The sequence below is a fragment of the Scyliorhinus canicula genome, chromosome 6 (assembly GCF_902713615.1).
Source record: "Scyliorhinus canicula chromosome 6, sScyCan1.1, whole genome shotgun sequence".
In the NCBI taxonomy this organism is placed as follows: Eukaryota; Metazoa; Chordata; class Chondrichthyes; order Carcharhiniformes; family Scyliorhinidae; genus Scyliorhinus; species Scyliorhinus canicula.
The window spans coordinates 79,558,634-79,575,668 of record NC_052151.1 but is presented as its reverse complement, the minus strand read 5'-3'; the positions used below and the strand labels follow the sequence as shown (position 1 = coordinate 79,575,668).

At 41.6% G+C, this 17,035-nt stretch overlaps 1 protein-coding gene across 2 annotated transcripts in view; it reads left to right on the top strand.

Annotated features, from left to right (window-relative positions):
* Window positions 1-16,486, top strand: part of ufl1 (UFM1-specific ligase 1) — an 87,557-nt gene extending 71,071 nt beyond the window's left edge. Inside the window, exons 14-19 of one of the 2 annotated variants that reach the window (XM_038799552.1) lie at window positions 4,821-4,987; window positions 8,209-8,339; window positions 8,814-8,894; window positions 12,350-12,435; window positions 13,504-13,684; window positions 14,590-16,486. In XM_038799552.1, the coding sequence (XP_038655480.1) occupies window positions 4,821-4,987; window positions 8,209-8,339; window positions 8,814-8,894; window positions 12,350-12,435; window positions 13,504-13,684; window positions 14,590-14,814 (871 nt within the window). In that variant the 3' untranslated portion in view covers window positions 14,815-16,486. The remainder of the gene's footprint in view (window positions 1-4,820; window positions 4,988-8,208; window positions 8,340-8,813; window positions 8,895-12,349; window positions 12,436-13,503; window positions 13,685-14,589) is intronic. The other variant, XM_038799553.1, reaches the window with a different exon arrangement.
* The last annotated feature ends 549 nt before the right edge of the window (window positions 16,487-17,035 follow it).

Sequence of the window (17,035 nt, the reverse complement as noted above, 5' to 3'; positions counted from 1 at the left end):
GGCACCACGGTTCACGCTCATTCTGGGTGCTGCCTCTGAGTGTAACAAGAACTCATCCAGCCCAGCACAGACTTCCAACACGTGTTGAGAGAATCAGCTGGTTCGGACAAGGCTTAGGTCTCTAGTTGAAGTTAGCATCATTTAGACCCACAGTCATTGTGTGTTAGTTAGTTAGAAGTAGTTAATAAAATTGAGTTGAACCTTCATCAGTGTTGGAAGTGTCTGTTCATCTTTCAAGTCTACACTAGCCAACACTTCAGGTCTGCCATTATATACTAGGAGAGAAACAGAGTTAATATTTCAAGAACTTAGACTCTTCGTCAGAACTGAAGGGAGGGAGAATGTGTTAGAACTGTAGAAACTAAATTAAAAGTAGCAACTTTCACGAATAAAAAGGCACGTGGCCTGGTGTGAGAAGGGGAAGGGGGTTTGCATTGAGGCAATGCATGTCTAGGATATTAAAAAATGGGAGACGAGAGAAGAGTGGAAATTGGAAACAAAATTGATGAAACTTTCCAGGTCGAGACGGGAGCATGAAGCGGTACCAATACAGTCATTTGGTCTATTGTATTTGCTGCTCCAAATGCAGTCTCCTCTGCAAAAGGGAGATTAATTGCCGGTTGAGTGACCACTTTGCAGAACACCTTCGCAGTCCGTAAGCATGATCTCAACCTTTCTCTAGCTTACCATTTTGACCTTACTCTCATTCCCACATGTCCATCCTTGGCCTGCTACAATGTTCCAGTGAAGCCCAGCACAAGCTGGAGCCGCAGCATCGCATTTTCCGATTGGGCACATTGCAGTCCTTGGGACTCTTTGAGTTTGGCAACTTTAGATTTTGATCTTTCTCTTCCAGCTTAAATCCACCCCCCCCCCCCCTTTTTTTTATGTTCCATACATGCATTGCTTCAGTGCAAACCCCACTCTCTCACCAGGCTTTTGTTCTTAAATTTGCTGCTTTTTGTTACAGCTTCATTTGCTCTAATACATCCTCCCTTCACTTCTGACAAAGAGTCAAAGGACTCAAAACGTTAACTCTATTTCTCTCATAATAGATGCCTGCAGACCTGGATTTTTCCTGTGCCCTCTGTCTTTGTTTCAAATTCCAGCATCCACAGTATTTTGCTTATTTTAATCTTAAGTGATCTTGGGTGAAGAATTAGTATTCAACAAGACACTGCAAGAACTCCTCTGCAACTCTTCAAATAGCATGTTTAATATTTATAATTTACTGTTATTTATAACCACAGTGGAACATTTATGTTGTAAACATTTACAATAGAGATCCTGACGAGTTGAGGAGAAGTAGATTATGCAATAGAATTGCTAACTGAAGGAGTTTCATTTTTAACATCTTAATGAAATGCAATATTCCTTTCCAATTTATAGCAGTGTATTTGGTGGACAGTAACAGATTTGTTTTTCATAGAACTGGTTGATTCGCACAAACATAGATGTTCACCAATACCTTCAAATATCAATTTATAATTATATACTATGTATCCTCAAGGGCTCATGAGGACAGATGATCTTACTTGCATTGAGGCACAAGGAGTTGACACTTCAAACCAGTTAATCAATCATTGTCCAAAGAGAAAATGCTGGAAAATCTCAGCAGATCTGACATCTGTAGGGAGAGAAAAGAGCTAACGTTTCGAGTTCAGATGAAGACAAAGGGTCATCTGGACTTGAAACGTTAACTCTTTTCTCTCCCTACAGATGCTCTCAGACCTGCTGAGATTTTCCGGCATTTTCTCTTTGGTTTCAGATTCCAGCATCCACAGTAATTTGCTTTTAATCAATCATTGTGTTCGCCTTCCCTGATCAAATCTAGTGTACCAACTACCTAATCATTTTACGTTGACGAGATATTTATTGTATTTCACCCTTTACTTAAAAAGACAGTGCAGTCTTGGTTATACAGGTAAATACAGTGTACAAATTGCTCCAAAGATATCTTTACCTGTAGTTGTCCTATGAGTGATGCTCCATAATAAATGCTCACGTTCAGATTAATCTCTCCATTCCAATGTCTTGTTTTGTCTCCTTCATTTTTCCCTGTAACCTCCATCTGTATATCAGTAGATCATCATTAATGGTGATGGTCCTGGGGCTGCACTTTCTGATGGTTGCTGCTGCCCTCATGCAACCCAAGTTTGACAGATTTTACTTCAGTAAAATACCACATTTCCCTCTATTATAGCAATTACTTCACCTCAAAAAAAAAACAGCTGTGTAAAGGTACAAATGCTGGATAGTTTATTGTAGCTGAGCACTGCTGTTTCTGACAGATGGGTTAGTTGTAAATGCTCTTTACCTACCAGTTTTATTTCTAAAAAATTAAGGAAACTAGACCTTCCCTCCCAAAAATCCATTGTTTCTCCCAGAATAGCGGAAAATAAATGTGTGATGGCAATGGGAGGTAACTCTAGGAAAAAGTGGGGATAAGTTTGAAAAAACCCAAAAGATTCAGACCAGTCCTGGAATTAGGCATAATGTCGGTAAGACAGGATGAGTCCAGAAACCTCTGGATTCGATCAATAGGGCCAATGTTAAAGAAACAGATTTGATTCCCAATATTGGGTTCTGAAGAAAGATTTCAACCCCAAGTATCAACCCAACTCCCTTCTCAAGGCAGATCCTGCATTCGGAGTGCCCTATATTGTAGGATGTAGCTAAAACTTGAGGTTACTATAATGTTCGGCCGGAGGGCTACAGAAGCTTAAATAGAAATTCCGATAATAAGGAATGATCCAGGTTTCACGCAACTTCCAATTTGCAGCTTAATCTGCTTTTGTTCTAACTTTTTAAGATATACCATTTGGCTTGTAGTAGGTAAGCTACACCACAGCAGTCTTTATGTTTACTGTTACTTGCAAGTTTGCCAGCCCTCTGACTCGCTATATCACTGATTCAATGCAGGCCTTGTGTCCAATTCCACCTTCCATTCAGTTCCCATTTCAGCAGCTTTCTATCTATGTTCCCCAGTCCTGGGTGACATATTAATTTATATACAGAGAGAGAGAAAAATCATCAGAAATCAAAGCAAAGATACAGATGGGAATTCTACAGGCAAAGTAGGGTGAGGGGTGTAGTTTAGCATGTAACCAGCCTTTCTGGAAGGAGCAGCTAAAGGCTTAACCCATTTTAACAGCTAGGCCTAAATAATAAGATATTGAGTGACTTTGACCTAAAATGGAAGGGAAGCAGAAGAAAGCCAGAAGGTCTCGAGGTTGTCTGTTAGGTTCAAGGTGAGTGCAGGAATGGAGATTCTGGAGCAGTGAGTGAAATGGGGTGAGAGTTCCAGACAGGGGAAACGTGGCTTTGTCCCTGGACATCAGAGGAGTGACTGTGCTCCTCTTTATATACACGCACACATCCCTCCCAACAGCAAAGGTTGAATTTATACAACCTAGTTAATGTAGTAAAACACAGAAGCATTAACAAGCACAATTTAGTAACCAGCCATATTAGGACATATAGTGCCTATATGGTTTTAAGGAGTATCTGAAAGGAGGGAGAGGTTTATAAAGGAAGTTCCAACGCTTATGCTGAATACACGGCTGCCAATGGTGGAGAGATGGAAATTGAGGATGTTCAAGAAGCCAGAATTGGAGGAGCACAGAGATTATGGAGGGCTGTAGGGCTGCGGGACTTCAAGCTAGAGGGAGGCAAGGCCACGGAGGGATTTTAAAAATAATTTTTTTTTGAAAGAACTGACCGTGAGCCAATGAAGGTCAGCAAACACTGGCTCCAAAGAAAGGGCTTGTTGTCGGGCCAGCTTGTAGCTGCCAGTGCAGCAGCTGTGGCTGTGGTTAATGTGCATTGGGGTCCTACGTAGGACCTTAATTTGGATACACATATATTAACGAGGCCTCCTCCTATTCCTGAAAATTCAGAGATTTTCATATCATGACAGATCAAGAAACAGGTGGATTTTTCATTTCATTTTAACACCACCCTCACACCCCCACCCCTCTCCCCACAACGCCCTGGCTTGGTAGAAATTTACTCCAGGTGGTGGGTACATAGGGAGTTAGAATTTCCATCAAAGAATGTGACTTTGAAATTTGGTGAGTGCTGTAGAACATGTTCGTCACCAAAATATTGGAACTTGCGTCTTACATTGTTGTAGAATGAACTGGAGAATCATATGTGATATTTGAGTCTGTGACTCGAATACTGCTTCTTCTGCCTCATTGCTTATCTCCAGAGCCCGAGCTGACTGCCAGGATTCAGGACAGGGAAGGGGTGAGCGAGAACATTTGAATGAAAACATGTTATAACTGCCCCACTCTGCATTTCTGCACCACTTTCACAATTCTGGTTCTCCGGCATCGGAGCTGGGTCATAGAATAGGATCGCAGTTTCAGGAGAGGGAAATGGTGATAGGGTGAGTCAGAAAGCGTGAGGTTGTGTCAGGCACAGGGAGAGAGCGCAAGCCGGAGGTCAGGGAGGGGAAGGATCTGCAGCAACCTGAAGGATCAGGGAGTAGAAGGTTCAGGAAGCAAAATGGAGGAAGCAGGGATAGTATAAATAGAAAATTACATTTGAAATAAAATTAGTTTAAAAGTATAACTAAGTTAACTCATTTACCAATGTAGAAAGTTAGCAATGTCTTTCAACTATCGGATATAATTATTTTTTCTGGTGAAGAAGACGCTGCAGAACCTAACTCCAGTTTTAACATTGATTCTATGGGAACATGTTTCTCCTTCAAATTACCAATTTTCAGGAATGCAAACACAATTTTAAGTGTGGACCTGCAAGGTGTACTGCTTTTTGTCGAAAGAGGTTTATAATTTTTCTTCTTTTAATAGACCTTTGAATGAAAGCTATCGGGAAGTGTTGCATTCAGTGTTCGTGTCCACTGCCACTTCAGCCTCTGGTGTCAACAGGAAAAAGACTGTAAAAGAACTGCAGGAGGAGGTCTTGAACTTTCATAACAATGTAAGATTGTTCGAAAAAGGAGCCAAACTCTTTCCAGGTAAAAACCGCACTCTGTAATACTGTGAAGAATTCCCTAGTGGGCAGTATGGTTGCACAACGGTCAACACTGCTACCTCAGAATGCCAGGGACCTGGTTCAATTCCGGCCTTGGGTGATTGTGTGGAGTTTGCATGTTCTCCCTGTCTCTGCGTGAGTTTCCTCCCAAGGTCCAAAGATGTGCCGGTTAGATGTGGTGTCGGGGATAGGGTGCATGAAAAGGTCCTTGCTCACGTCCCCGTACAGCTCTTGCCCAAAATCTTACCCTGTATCACCTATATCTATGGGAACAGATTTATCAGATCTCCCCACAATCTCTTTTGCTCCCACAAGGGAAAAACACTTTCTCAAGCCTTACCTTGTAGCTAAAATCCCTCATCACTGAAACTATTTTTGTAAATCTTCATTGCAGCCCCTCAAGAACTCTGACGTCTTTCCTAAAGTGTGGTGACTGGAACTAGGCGTTATACTCTAGTTATTGCCTAACCAGAGCTTTATAAAAGTTGAGCATAATTTCCCTTCTTTTGCACATACCTCAATGAAGTCTAAGGTCCCATATACTTTGCTTAACTATTCTTTCAAAATGTCCTGCCCCCTTCGTAGACCAATGCACATGCACCCCTCGATCGTTCTGTTCCTGCACACTCTTTGGAAGTATACCATTTAGACTTTGTTGCCTCTCTGATTCTTTCTATCAAAATGCATCACCCCTTACTTCTCTGTAATGCTTTCCATCTGCCAATTGCCAGTCTACTCCAGTTTACCCGAACAGGTGCCGGAATGTGGCGACTAGGGGCTTTTCACAGTAACTTCATACTTGTGACAATAAAAGGTTATTATTACCCTGATAGCCTATTATAAAGTCCTGTTGCAGTCGATTGGTATCATCATCATTGTCTGCCCTACCACCAAGTTCGTATTAAAAGTAAATTTTAAAATTATACTCTCTATTTCAATATCCATGTCATTTGTAGAAAAAGCACAGAACCTAGCACAGAACCTTGAAGAAAGCTACTTGTCTAGCGCCTTCCAGTCTGAAAAACAACCACTAACTTGCAGTTTTCTATTCTTCAGCTAGTTCTTTTATCCGGTTTATTCTTTAACGGTAAGGTCAAGTCGCCATAGTCTCAGATGGCCATAGTCTGCTTTCCCCTTTGAGGGGCAAAGCTGACTGGTGATGATTTAACCTGAGGACCACCACACCTCAAGGTTGAGAAGGCTAGGCCTTCATGAATAACCTCCGCTGGTACAGGAATTGAACCCATGCTGGTGGCCTTGCTCTGCATCACAAGCCAACCAACTGAGCTAAACCGGCCCCAATGTTTATAAACATTGAAACTGATTCCCACACCCTCCAATTCCATGAGGCTCGATTTTGTTAAATAGCCTACTTGGTACTTTTCAAAGGTAAAATCCATATAAACAACATCTATTGTTTTCCTTTCCTCAACCTTCTCTATTGTTTCATCAAAAAATCAACAAGGTTAGTGAAGCACAATCTGCCTTTTACAAATTCAAGTTGGCACTCCTTAATTAACACGACCCTCTCCAAGTACTTGTTGTTTTGTTTCCCCTGATTGTTATCTTTTTCAACTTTACCCACTATGCTGTTAAACTGACTGGCGTGTAGCTACTATCAATGTCCTTTCTTGAAAAAGGTTGTTGCATTTGCCACTTTTCAATCCACTGGCAGCTGTCCCGCATCTAGGCATCTAGAATTATGGCATGTTCTTCCCTATCTCCACTCCAGCTTCCTTTAGCAACCTAGGATGCAAGCCATTGGCACCTAAAAGCACAATCAGCCTTTCTTGTATATCCTTTTTATCAATTTTCAACTCATCCATTACTTCTACTACGTCTGCTCCTATTGATATTTTATCCTCATGCTCTTTAGGCGTACTCATTAATTATTCTAGCCTTGCTCTGCACATCTATGCATATATCTTCCTCTTTGTCCCTAAAAGGCTCCATCCCACCTCTTAATTACCCATTTACTATTTACATGTCGATAGAAGATTTTGGGCTTACTTTTTATGTTAATTGTCATTCTTTTCCCATGTTCTCTCTTTACCAGTCATAATTTCCTCTTAATTTCATCTCTGAGTCTATTGTAATCTGCCTAGTTCTTGCTTGAAGAATTCACTTGACATGCATCCTATACCTGTTTATTTTGTTTCATCTATTTTCTACCTCCCTCAACAACTGAGGAGCTCTATCTTTGGTTCTGTTTACCTCTTCCCCCTTGTTGAAATGTACCTAACCTGGATTGAAGCACTCCTTAAAGATCATTGTTACAAGTTTTCCTCCATTTTATCCTGGCCAGATTCCTCCTTGTCCCATTGAAACTGGACTTGTTAACAAAATTTAATACTCATGGGATTACAGGGGCTGTGGTTGTGTGGATAAAAAGTTGATAAATAGTTGCTTTTCAGATTGGAGGGAAGTAAACAGTGGTCCATCGTTTTTTTGCCTTGCACAGTCACCCCTTTTGTCATTCAATATCTCCTTCCTTCCACCATATCACAAACTTTGTTCTTGTTCTCTTCTCTTTCCCTCCCAACCCCACCCTGTTTCCACTCCTATTTCCCAACAATATACTTTAAAATGTGTTGCAGCTCTTTGCAGCTCTGACAAAACTGGCATGTTGGCCAGGATCCTCGATCACCAGTGGGGTCAGGAAGGAATGTGTGCATGATGCAAAGATCACATTCCCAGAGGGTGTCACTGGATCCTACTGTCTCAAAAGCAATTTTCAAATTGAGGGGGGAAATCGGGAAACTCTCTCCCCTCCGGTTACATTTCAAGAAAGCACTGCAGGGTTGGGACCCAGCAATCGTCGGATCCTGATTTGGAAATTCTGTTCCTCTCCAAAAAATTCTGTCTGACATTCAGACATTTCTTTCAGATTTTCAGCTTTTGTATACAGTGGAAATGATGTGTGATCTTTATGGGAATTATTGTATTTATGGATCAAGCTTATCTGTGTACTTGGCATTTCACTAACTGTAAACCTCATCAACAGCCTATTTACTGCAAACGTTTACTATGTATTAGTGCAGTGACCATTACACTGTGCATCCAGGAAGTGCAGTTGTTTGCCTACTGTGATGTGCTGAGAATTTGTCAATGAGTCAACATATGCTTGATGATCACACCTGCCTAATGGTGTTTCCCTTTGATAATTATGCCACACAAAGTAAATAATGTTCTTGGATATTTTAGATGATGCGCACATTCAACTAGAAAAACATTTATTGAAGACCATGTGTACCGACATTTCCAACCTTCTTTTCAACTTCTTGGCTGGAGACTTAATGATGGCAGTGGAAACCTACACTACAATAACACCCGAGGTAGGGAGAGCTGAGTCACTGTGTGTGGGGAAAAGTTTCAATTATCCCTAATGTATTATTTTGTCATCATCAGTTGTGGAGATTTGTCCATAATTGTGGTGTTTGCACCTGTTTTCGATCTGCAACGTAAAAAGTTTCTCTATTCTCGAGATAACCCTGGGTCAAGGGTGTGAAGATCGTGTGATTGTTTATTTCAGACTAAAGCACAAAGATTAAATAAGTGAGCAACACATGCTTTACAAGTCAATGCTATTACTAGTGCAAGGGAGGAAAGACAGCTTGTATCCTCCAGCATTATTGATCTTTAGAAAACTATTTCCATTGCAGTATATTTTGCCTCACTGTGGCAGGATCTGGTGATTCCAGGATGGTTACAAAGTAGTGTTTGCAAGTGAAGCATCTCTTAGTATATCGGTTTATATTTATGTAAATGCTAATTGTTGGAATTAAGAATTTTTTTTTTTAAATGTTCAGCTTAGGTTGAAAATGTTGGCGAAACTACCTGAGGAAACCAGAGGTCCTCTCACAAAGCTCCATAATGCTCTGAGTGGCAAAGTAAGTTTTGACTTTTCAGCTATTGTTCCGTAAAGTATAATTAACCTTGACTAATGGAGACAGAATTGTAAACAATCTGTGCTGTGTCATTGTGTGCAAGCTGACTAGTGTAGTTAAAATTTCCTAGTGGATAGGGATCAGTCCTTTATGTAAGCTGTACCATCAAGATTGCCTTCTTGTAGGCTTCGGATACAAGCTCTCCATCTTGTAAACTGTTTCTACCGCTATCCAATCCCTTGCTCGTGCTCCCTTGTACTAGAATCACTGCAGTACAGAAGGAGGCCTTTCAGCCCATAATCTACACAGGCCCAAGCCCCCATCTTGTAACCCAGTAATCCCACCTAACCTATTGGAAACCGAGGAGCAATTTAGCATGGACAATCCACCTAACCTGCTCATCTTTGGACTGTGGGAGGAAACCAGAGTACCCAGAGGAAACCCAAGCAGACATTGGGCGATCACCCATGGTCACAATCGAAGCTGGGTTCTTGGCGCTATGAGGCAGCAGTGCTAACCATTGTGCTGCCCTAGCTCTCAATGAGTCTCCCGATGCCGAACCATCCAGTTTATACAGTGAAAAAATATATGCCCCCCCCCCCAACATGAGTGCCTATTGAAAACAGCTGTACTTTGTCATGCATATTGTGCATGTATATTTCATTGAGAAGATAAGAGTGTACGAATCATGTAGGATGCAATCCCAAACTGTGCTGTATCCTGACTCAATCCGTCCCAACACAGATATATTTCCAAGTCAGGATGGAAAGTGACTTGAAGGCGAACTGCCCAGGTGGTGGTGGTCTTCCCACGTATCTGCTGCCCTTGTCCTTCTGGATAGTAACAGCCGTGGGTTTGGAAGGTGTTCAAGTTCATATTGAAGCTCCAAAACCTAGGACTTGGCTCCTCTCTCTGTAACTGGATCCTCGAGTTCCTGACCGATAGACCACAATCAATCAGTAAGGATAAAGAACAACACCTCCTCCACGGTGGTCATCAATACCAGGGCCCTACAAGGCTGTGTACTTAGCCCCCTACAATATTCCCAAACATACATGACTGTGTGGCAAAATTTAGCTCCAACTCCATCTACATGTTTGCTGATGACATGACCGGAGTGGGTCGGATCTCAAACAACGATGTATCAAGAGTACAGGAGGGGGATAGAGAACCTAGTAGAGTGGTGTAACGACAACAATCTCTCCCTCAATGTCAGCAAAACTAAAGAGCTGGTCATTGACTTCAGGAAGCTAGGAATCCCTGTCTGCATTAATGGTGCTGAGATGATGGTTGACAGCTTCAAATTCCTATGTGTGCACATCATCAATAATCTGTCCTGGTCCACCCACATCGGCGCTCAAGAAAGCTCAACAGCGCCTATACTTCCTCAGGAAATTAAGGAAATTCGGCATGACCACATTCACTCTTCCAACTTTTACAGATGCCCCATAGAAAACATTCTATCTAGCTGCATCACAGCCTGGTATGGCAACTGCTCGGCCCAAGACTGTAAGAAACTGCAGAGAGTTGTGAACACAGCCCAGTCCATCACACAAACCCGCCCCCATACGCTGTGCAATCATCGGCCAACAAACCCACTTATGACCTTATGATGGAAGGAAGGTCACTGATGAAGCAGCTGAAGATGGTTGTGTCTCGAATGAGACCCAGGAAGGTTTGTTAATGCTAGAGCAGAAAGTAATGGGTGATCTCCAATGGGTATCCTGCCTCAGCAACGCTGGTGAAGTCACAAAAGCTGTTCTGGAATTACAGTCAGATCTATAGTGTGCTATTAACTGATGCTGAGCAGCTTGTCTAATGACCTTGCTGCTGCCTAGTGGGAAGAGAACATTCCTTCTGAACTCCTTTACCAATGTCTCCAGAGCAATGTCCTCGAACCACAGGAGCTTTGCTTAATCCTTTTTCCTTTTATGGTTAGAAACCTTCAGTAACGATCATCTGCAGCTGGGCGGTATGTGACGCAGTGGTTAGCCCTGGGACTGCGACGCTGAGGAACCGGGTTCGAATCCCGGCCCTGGTCACTGTCCGTATGGAGTTTGCACATTCTCCCCATGCCTATGTGGGTTTCACCTCCACAACCCAAAGATGTGCTGGTTAGGTGGATTAGCCACGCTAAATTGTCCCTTAATTGGAAAAGAAAAATATTTGACTACTCTAAATTTATTTTTAAAAAACAATCTTCTGCAGCCAAATGTAACTTCCTTTAAGAAATGTCAGTTGTCTTTAAATGGTGTCGAGGACATCATCTCCCTTTAGCAGAACGATTATCAATAGAACTAGTAATGGTGGCAGCCTGCCTGAAAATATAGCTTCTGACCAATTTCAATTCCTTGTTATTCTCACTTGATTTGACACTGCCACCTACACAGCCTATTCCACAATCGGATTGAACTTCTACTCTTCATCAGTCACTCGTTCTGATGTCTTGTATTGTTGAACCATGTTAGAAATCAGCTTAATTTTGAGACTTTTCACGATATCAGATGTGATAAATTTCAAAGAGGGCAGTGTTTTAGGGTTGATCCTGACTTGGGCAACTCTACCCAATATTCAAGTGTTTTTATGGGGGAACAACAAAATGTTCACCCAGGATGCCTCCTAATGGAAGTTTTCTGAACACAGAGCAGACTTTAAAGTTAAACAGATGTCGCAAAGCTGTTCCATACTTTCTGAAAAAAGATCAAAAACCCAGGTGAACTTTATCTTTTCCAGCCTGAGAAACTCCACCAGGTCACTCACCCACACCCTCGGTTTTGGAGGCCCCGAGTCCCTCCATTCTAATAATATCCGCCTGCGGACTACCAGGGAGGCCAAGGCCAAAACATCGGCCTCTCTCTCCCCTCTGGACTCCCGGATCTTCTGACACCTGAAAGATCGTCACTTCTGGACTCGAGACCACCTTCGCCTTCAGGACCTCTGACATAACATCGGCAAACCCCTGCCAGAATCCCCCAAGCTTCAGACAGGCCCAAAACATATGGACACAATTTGCTGGCCCATCCACGCACCACCCATGCCTATCCCCCACCCCTTCAAAAAATCTACTCCTCCTTGCCACAGTCATGTGTCTCCTGTGGACCACCTTAAACTGAATAAGGCAAAGCCTAGCACACATCGAGGATGCATCCGCCCTCCTCAGAGCCTCCTCTCACAGCCCAGCATTCAATTCCCTACCTAACTCTTCCTCCCACTTGCGCTTCACTACCGCTATCGGGGCTCCCTCCCAATCCATCAACTCCTTGTAAATTTCTGACACTTTACCCAGCTCAGTAATTTTAAACCTGCACTTGTGCATGGTGAAGCATCAACGTCCATAAGCAATAAGTAGAAAATAGGGCAATGTATTTAAAACAGAATTAACTCTTTTGAGGAAATATTCCCTCTGAGTCAATAGGGGCTTTTCGTTTACTGGCTGTTTTTCTTTGTTTTCCATCAAGAGTATAGAAGAATTCCTTACCACATTAGATGGTGTAGCAGAAGTCTGTGGAATTATGCTCAAAAAGGGAGATAAGAAGAAAGAAAGGTAAAACTCATGAACTAGAAAATTTACATCAGAAAATTAATCATCAGCTCGTGGAATTAATATTATTGTGATTCTGGACGTGTGGTTCATGTGGATAACTGATTATTCTGGTGAAAAGTCATTGCCCTGAAACACTAACTCGGTTCCTGTCTCTGTATTGCTGCTAGACCTGCTAAGTGATTTATGTTTTTATTTCCAAAGTTTCTTTTGTTTTCAAGACTCAATGATATAATGAGCAACGTCACTTTTTTTCTCAAATGTCTTTAACAGTCATTTGAATTGCTGTGAGGTAGTTTATTTCAAAGGATAATTAATTATTTTGCAACCTTTCCAAATATTCTTATTGATGAGCAAGTAAAAATAGAAATTGCAGGACATCCATATCAGATCGGGCTGCATCTGTGGAGAGAGAGAAACAAAGTTAACGTTTTGGATCGTTGGCTCTTGGTCGCTAATTTTTAATTTGGTCATTTCTCGTATCCACGATAGAATAATAAAAGATTGTTGTCTGCAGTATTACCATTGAGCCATGTAGATCTGTTTTTCTTTCACTCTTGAGATGGGAGCTGACGAGGACAATTATTGCCCTTCCCTAATTACCCGTGAGAAGGTGGTGGTGACCCTACTTCTTGAACCCCATGCAGCCCATGTGATGTAGATAAGCCGACAGTGCAGTTGAAGAGGGAGCACCAGGGTTTTGATCCAGCAACAGTGAAAGAACAGCAACACATTTCCAAGTAAGGATGGTGTGTGACTTGGAGGGGAGCCTGCAAATGTACATTGCCTTTGTTGTTCTAGCTGGTAGAGGTCATGGGTTTGGAAGGTGCTCTTAAAGGAGCCTTCATGAGTTGCAGCAGTGTATCTTGTACGTAGTACAGACTGCTGCCACTGTGCACCACTGGTTGAGGGAGGGGATGTTTAAAGTAGGGGATGGGGTGCCAATCGAGTGGGCTGCTTTGTCCTGGAATTTGATGAGCTTCAGGAAAGTTATTGGAGCTGTACTTATCCTTGTCTTAAAATGACTTTGTCCACACAGGCTGACTGATCCAAAATTATCTCTTGTCCTAGGCAAGTCATTTTCCAGCACAGACAGGCATTACTTGAGCAAGTTAGGGGCACTGAGGACCCAGCACTCGTTTTGCATCTGACATCAGTTCTGCTGTTCCAGCTGTCGACACACCACATGCTTCACGCACCTGGCAGATGTGTACCACAGATTATTACTTTCCTTATCACCAAGATTCCTGAGGTAACTTGTAATCTTAAACACAACTGTTCAGTGTTAAAAGAAACAGTTTATTTTTAGTGTATACCAACATCAAATGCCATGTACCTGTTTTATATAAAAATATAAATCGCGTGATTTATCAAACCAGTGCTAATTTTCCTAATGGTTCTCAGCAGCATCAAATGCTAGATGATTATTTTTATAATGCTTGTAATCTTCAGGGGCCAGTGAGTATTTGTGCAGAATTTCCTTTGCAAAATTAAATAGATAGGGTAAATCGTACAGGATTAGTCCAGTGAGCATGCTTGCTAAACCCAAATAGCTTTTCTCATTCCATGGCTCGTTGATGTTGAAGCAGCATAAATGAGCGAGAGCCATTGGGTATTTAAGTTACATTGTTTGCCTTTATTAACATATTGCAATGATCTTGCCCCTCCTTGTGGGAGTTTCTTGCATCTTTGAATGGCCACCATAAATTCATGTCAACCACAAAATGAGAGAATTTCAACATCATTGCCAATCTTTCGGATCTATTATGTCTCTTTTGTGCCAATTTATGGGCCACAATAGATTTAGAAACCAGTGCCACAATAATACCGCCCGAGTTCTGATCCGACTGCTTGCATTGTTGATTCAAAATGTGCAGCAGTCACGGACCTGGGTGGCAGAAATAAATGTTTTTGACTAATTCAACCCCAAAGATGTGTGAATGTGGATTGTTCTGATCAGACTGCTGTTCTTATGACATGACTTTAACTAAGAATTTGAACCTTTCCCACAATGATATGCAAATTTTATTTGAGAAAGTATTCTTGTTTTAAAATCCATGACCATATATATCACATCTTTGGCGTTCAGTTGCAAGAAGTAACTGTTACTGGTGACGGGAAAAGCTATTTAAGTTGGAGCCTTGTTCTTTTCCTCAGGATCAGTACAAACTCCTACTGAAGTATCAAGGTCTAGTGGTGAAACAACTCGTAGGTCAACACAACAAAGCAGGCCAAGGAGATGATGACCTGGGCGAGTGCAACAGCATTGAGAAAAAGGGTGAATCTGACCTAGAGACAGTTCGAAAGGAGCTACAGGAATTAACACCATTCGTCAAAGATCTTGTACTGAAACCCAGAAAAACATCTCTGACCGAAGAGTGAAATACCAGTTGAGGGATCTTTGTGGAATGGCCTAAGCCTACAAAGAAACTTATGCTTTAAACAGTTATAATGGCATATCAAAAAAATTCCACCTGTATCAGAAACGCAAGCAACTGCTTCACTAAAATACATTTTATTGATTAAATATGTGACATAAAGATTACAGCCAGTAATTTTATTAAAATTAATCAATCTACCAGTCTCTTTCATTTCAAATTGTAACAAAGGACATTTTAGTAGGTGGAGATAGCAGTGTTTTTTGTTTCTTTATTTTTGATTACATTTGAGATATAGATACATGTAAAATTTCGACGAGATGTGCTTGAATGCCAACTTACTGACCTATTTGGACTGCCACTTACACTTTGTTTTTCCCCAAAGGGGACTGTTTTCATTCAACTGTAAGGAGAAAGAACTGTTGGTGCGAAAATTCCCTTTGCACTGTGCTCAAACATTAAAAATTCTAAAGGAAAGAGAGAAGTCCTAATGGGGGCTTCATTCACACATTCCAAACCCATGACCGTGACCGCGTAGAAGCACAAGGACAGCAAATGCATGGAAACACCCCCACTTCTAAGTTCCCTTCCAAGCCACGCACCGTCCTGTTTTGAAACTGTGCCTTTAGTATTCTCACTGTAGGAAAATCCTGGAACTCCCTCCTACCAGCATTGTGGGTGTGTAGCTGTACAACATAGATAGCAGAGGTTCAAGAATTAGGGATGGACAGTAAATACGATTCCATGAAAGAATTTTTAAAATGCTATCAGTATACCTGCGCTGAATCACAGAAGTGGGCTGCACATGCTATTTTCTTCATCAGCCTGCATTCAGGGTATGTCAAGTACATTGCATTTTTTCACCACACCATTGTCCTATCAGCCTCTGTTGGTCTAAATGGAGCAGATTTAAATTATTGTGGAATGAAGGGGTGGAGGCAAATATGGGTAAGAAAAAGTGGAGAAGTCTTTAAAGCTTTATGTCAACTGCTGCAACAGTGGATGGGATGTTCTGCCTGTCCCTGCACCATTCGCCGTCGGTGGGATCAGTGGAAACAATCCCTTAGTATCTACCCTATCCAGTCCCTTCAGAATCCTGTACATTTCAATGAGATTGTCTCTCATTCTTCTAAACTCCAGGGAAAATAAACTTAATTTACTTAGCCTCTCATTGGGTAACTCCCTCATTCCAGGGGATCAATTTAGTGAACCCTGGCTATGCCACCTCAAATGCAAGTGTACCACCTTAAATGGGGGGGACATAGAAATTGCACATTCTCCAGATGTGACCTCACCACAGCTCCATACAAAGACGTGTTCCTGTGTACGGATCCCCTTGCCAATAATGGCCAAACAAATGCACCATGTGCTGTTGCTACTCTGTAGATAGTACTTTGAACATGCATTTTGTGTAAATGTGGACAATCTGCCCAGTTACTACAGTTGACTCTTAATTAAAAATTGTCCAGTTTACATCACAGGCTTTTTGAGCGCTTCCCTCACCAGGATTTTCTTGAGAGTGAGTTTGAGGGTCTTGTGTTTGAGGCAGGAGGGAAGCAGTAAGAGGAAGGGGATTGTGCATGATTGACTAAAGGAATACAACAACTGATGCCATCAGATCTGTGTACACAGCTTGGCCCATTGTATTTTGTTAACCAATAAAGGTATAGAGAGATGATTGTTATGAATTAAATTCATTATGTTCTCTTTAGCTACATCGTTTAGATTTACGTTTAAATAAAAATAAGCTAAGCAAAGTGCTTTGACAAAGTCATTCAGACTCGAAACGTTAGCTCCATTCTCTCTCCAGTAATTTGCTTTGTTTATTGGATGCTTAACAATATATAAAAACATTTTCTAAGGCTCCATACCATTTTGAGGCCTTGCAAAATTGATCTTAAAACATAATAAATGGGATTTGGATTTGTTTATTGTGTACCGAGGTATAGTGAAAAGTATTGTTCTGCATATAGTCCAGACAGATCATTCCATACATGAAAAAAAACATAGGGCAAACGTAAATACATAATGTAAATACATAGACACAGAGATTGGGTGAAGCATACAGGAGTGTAGTACTACTCAGTAGGGAAGATATGTGAAGAGAACAGATCAGTCTATAAGAGGGTCATTTAGGAGTCTGGTGACAGCGGGGAAGAAACTGTTTTTGAATTTGTTAATGTGTGTTCTCAGACTTTTGTATCTCCTGCCTGATGGAAGAAGTT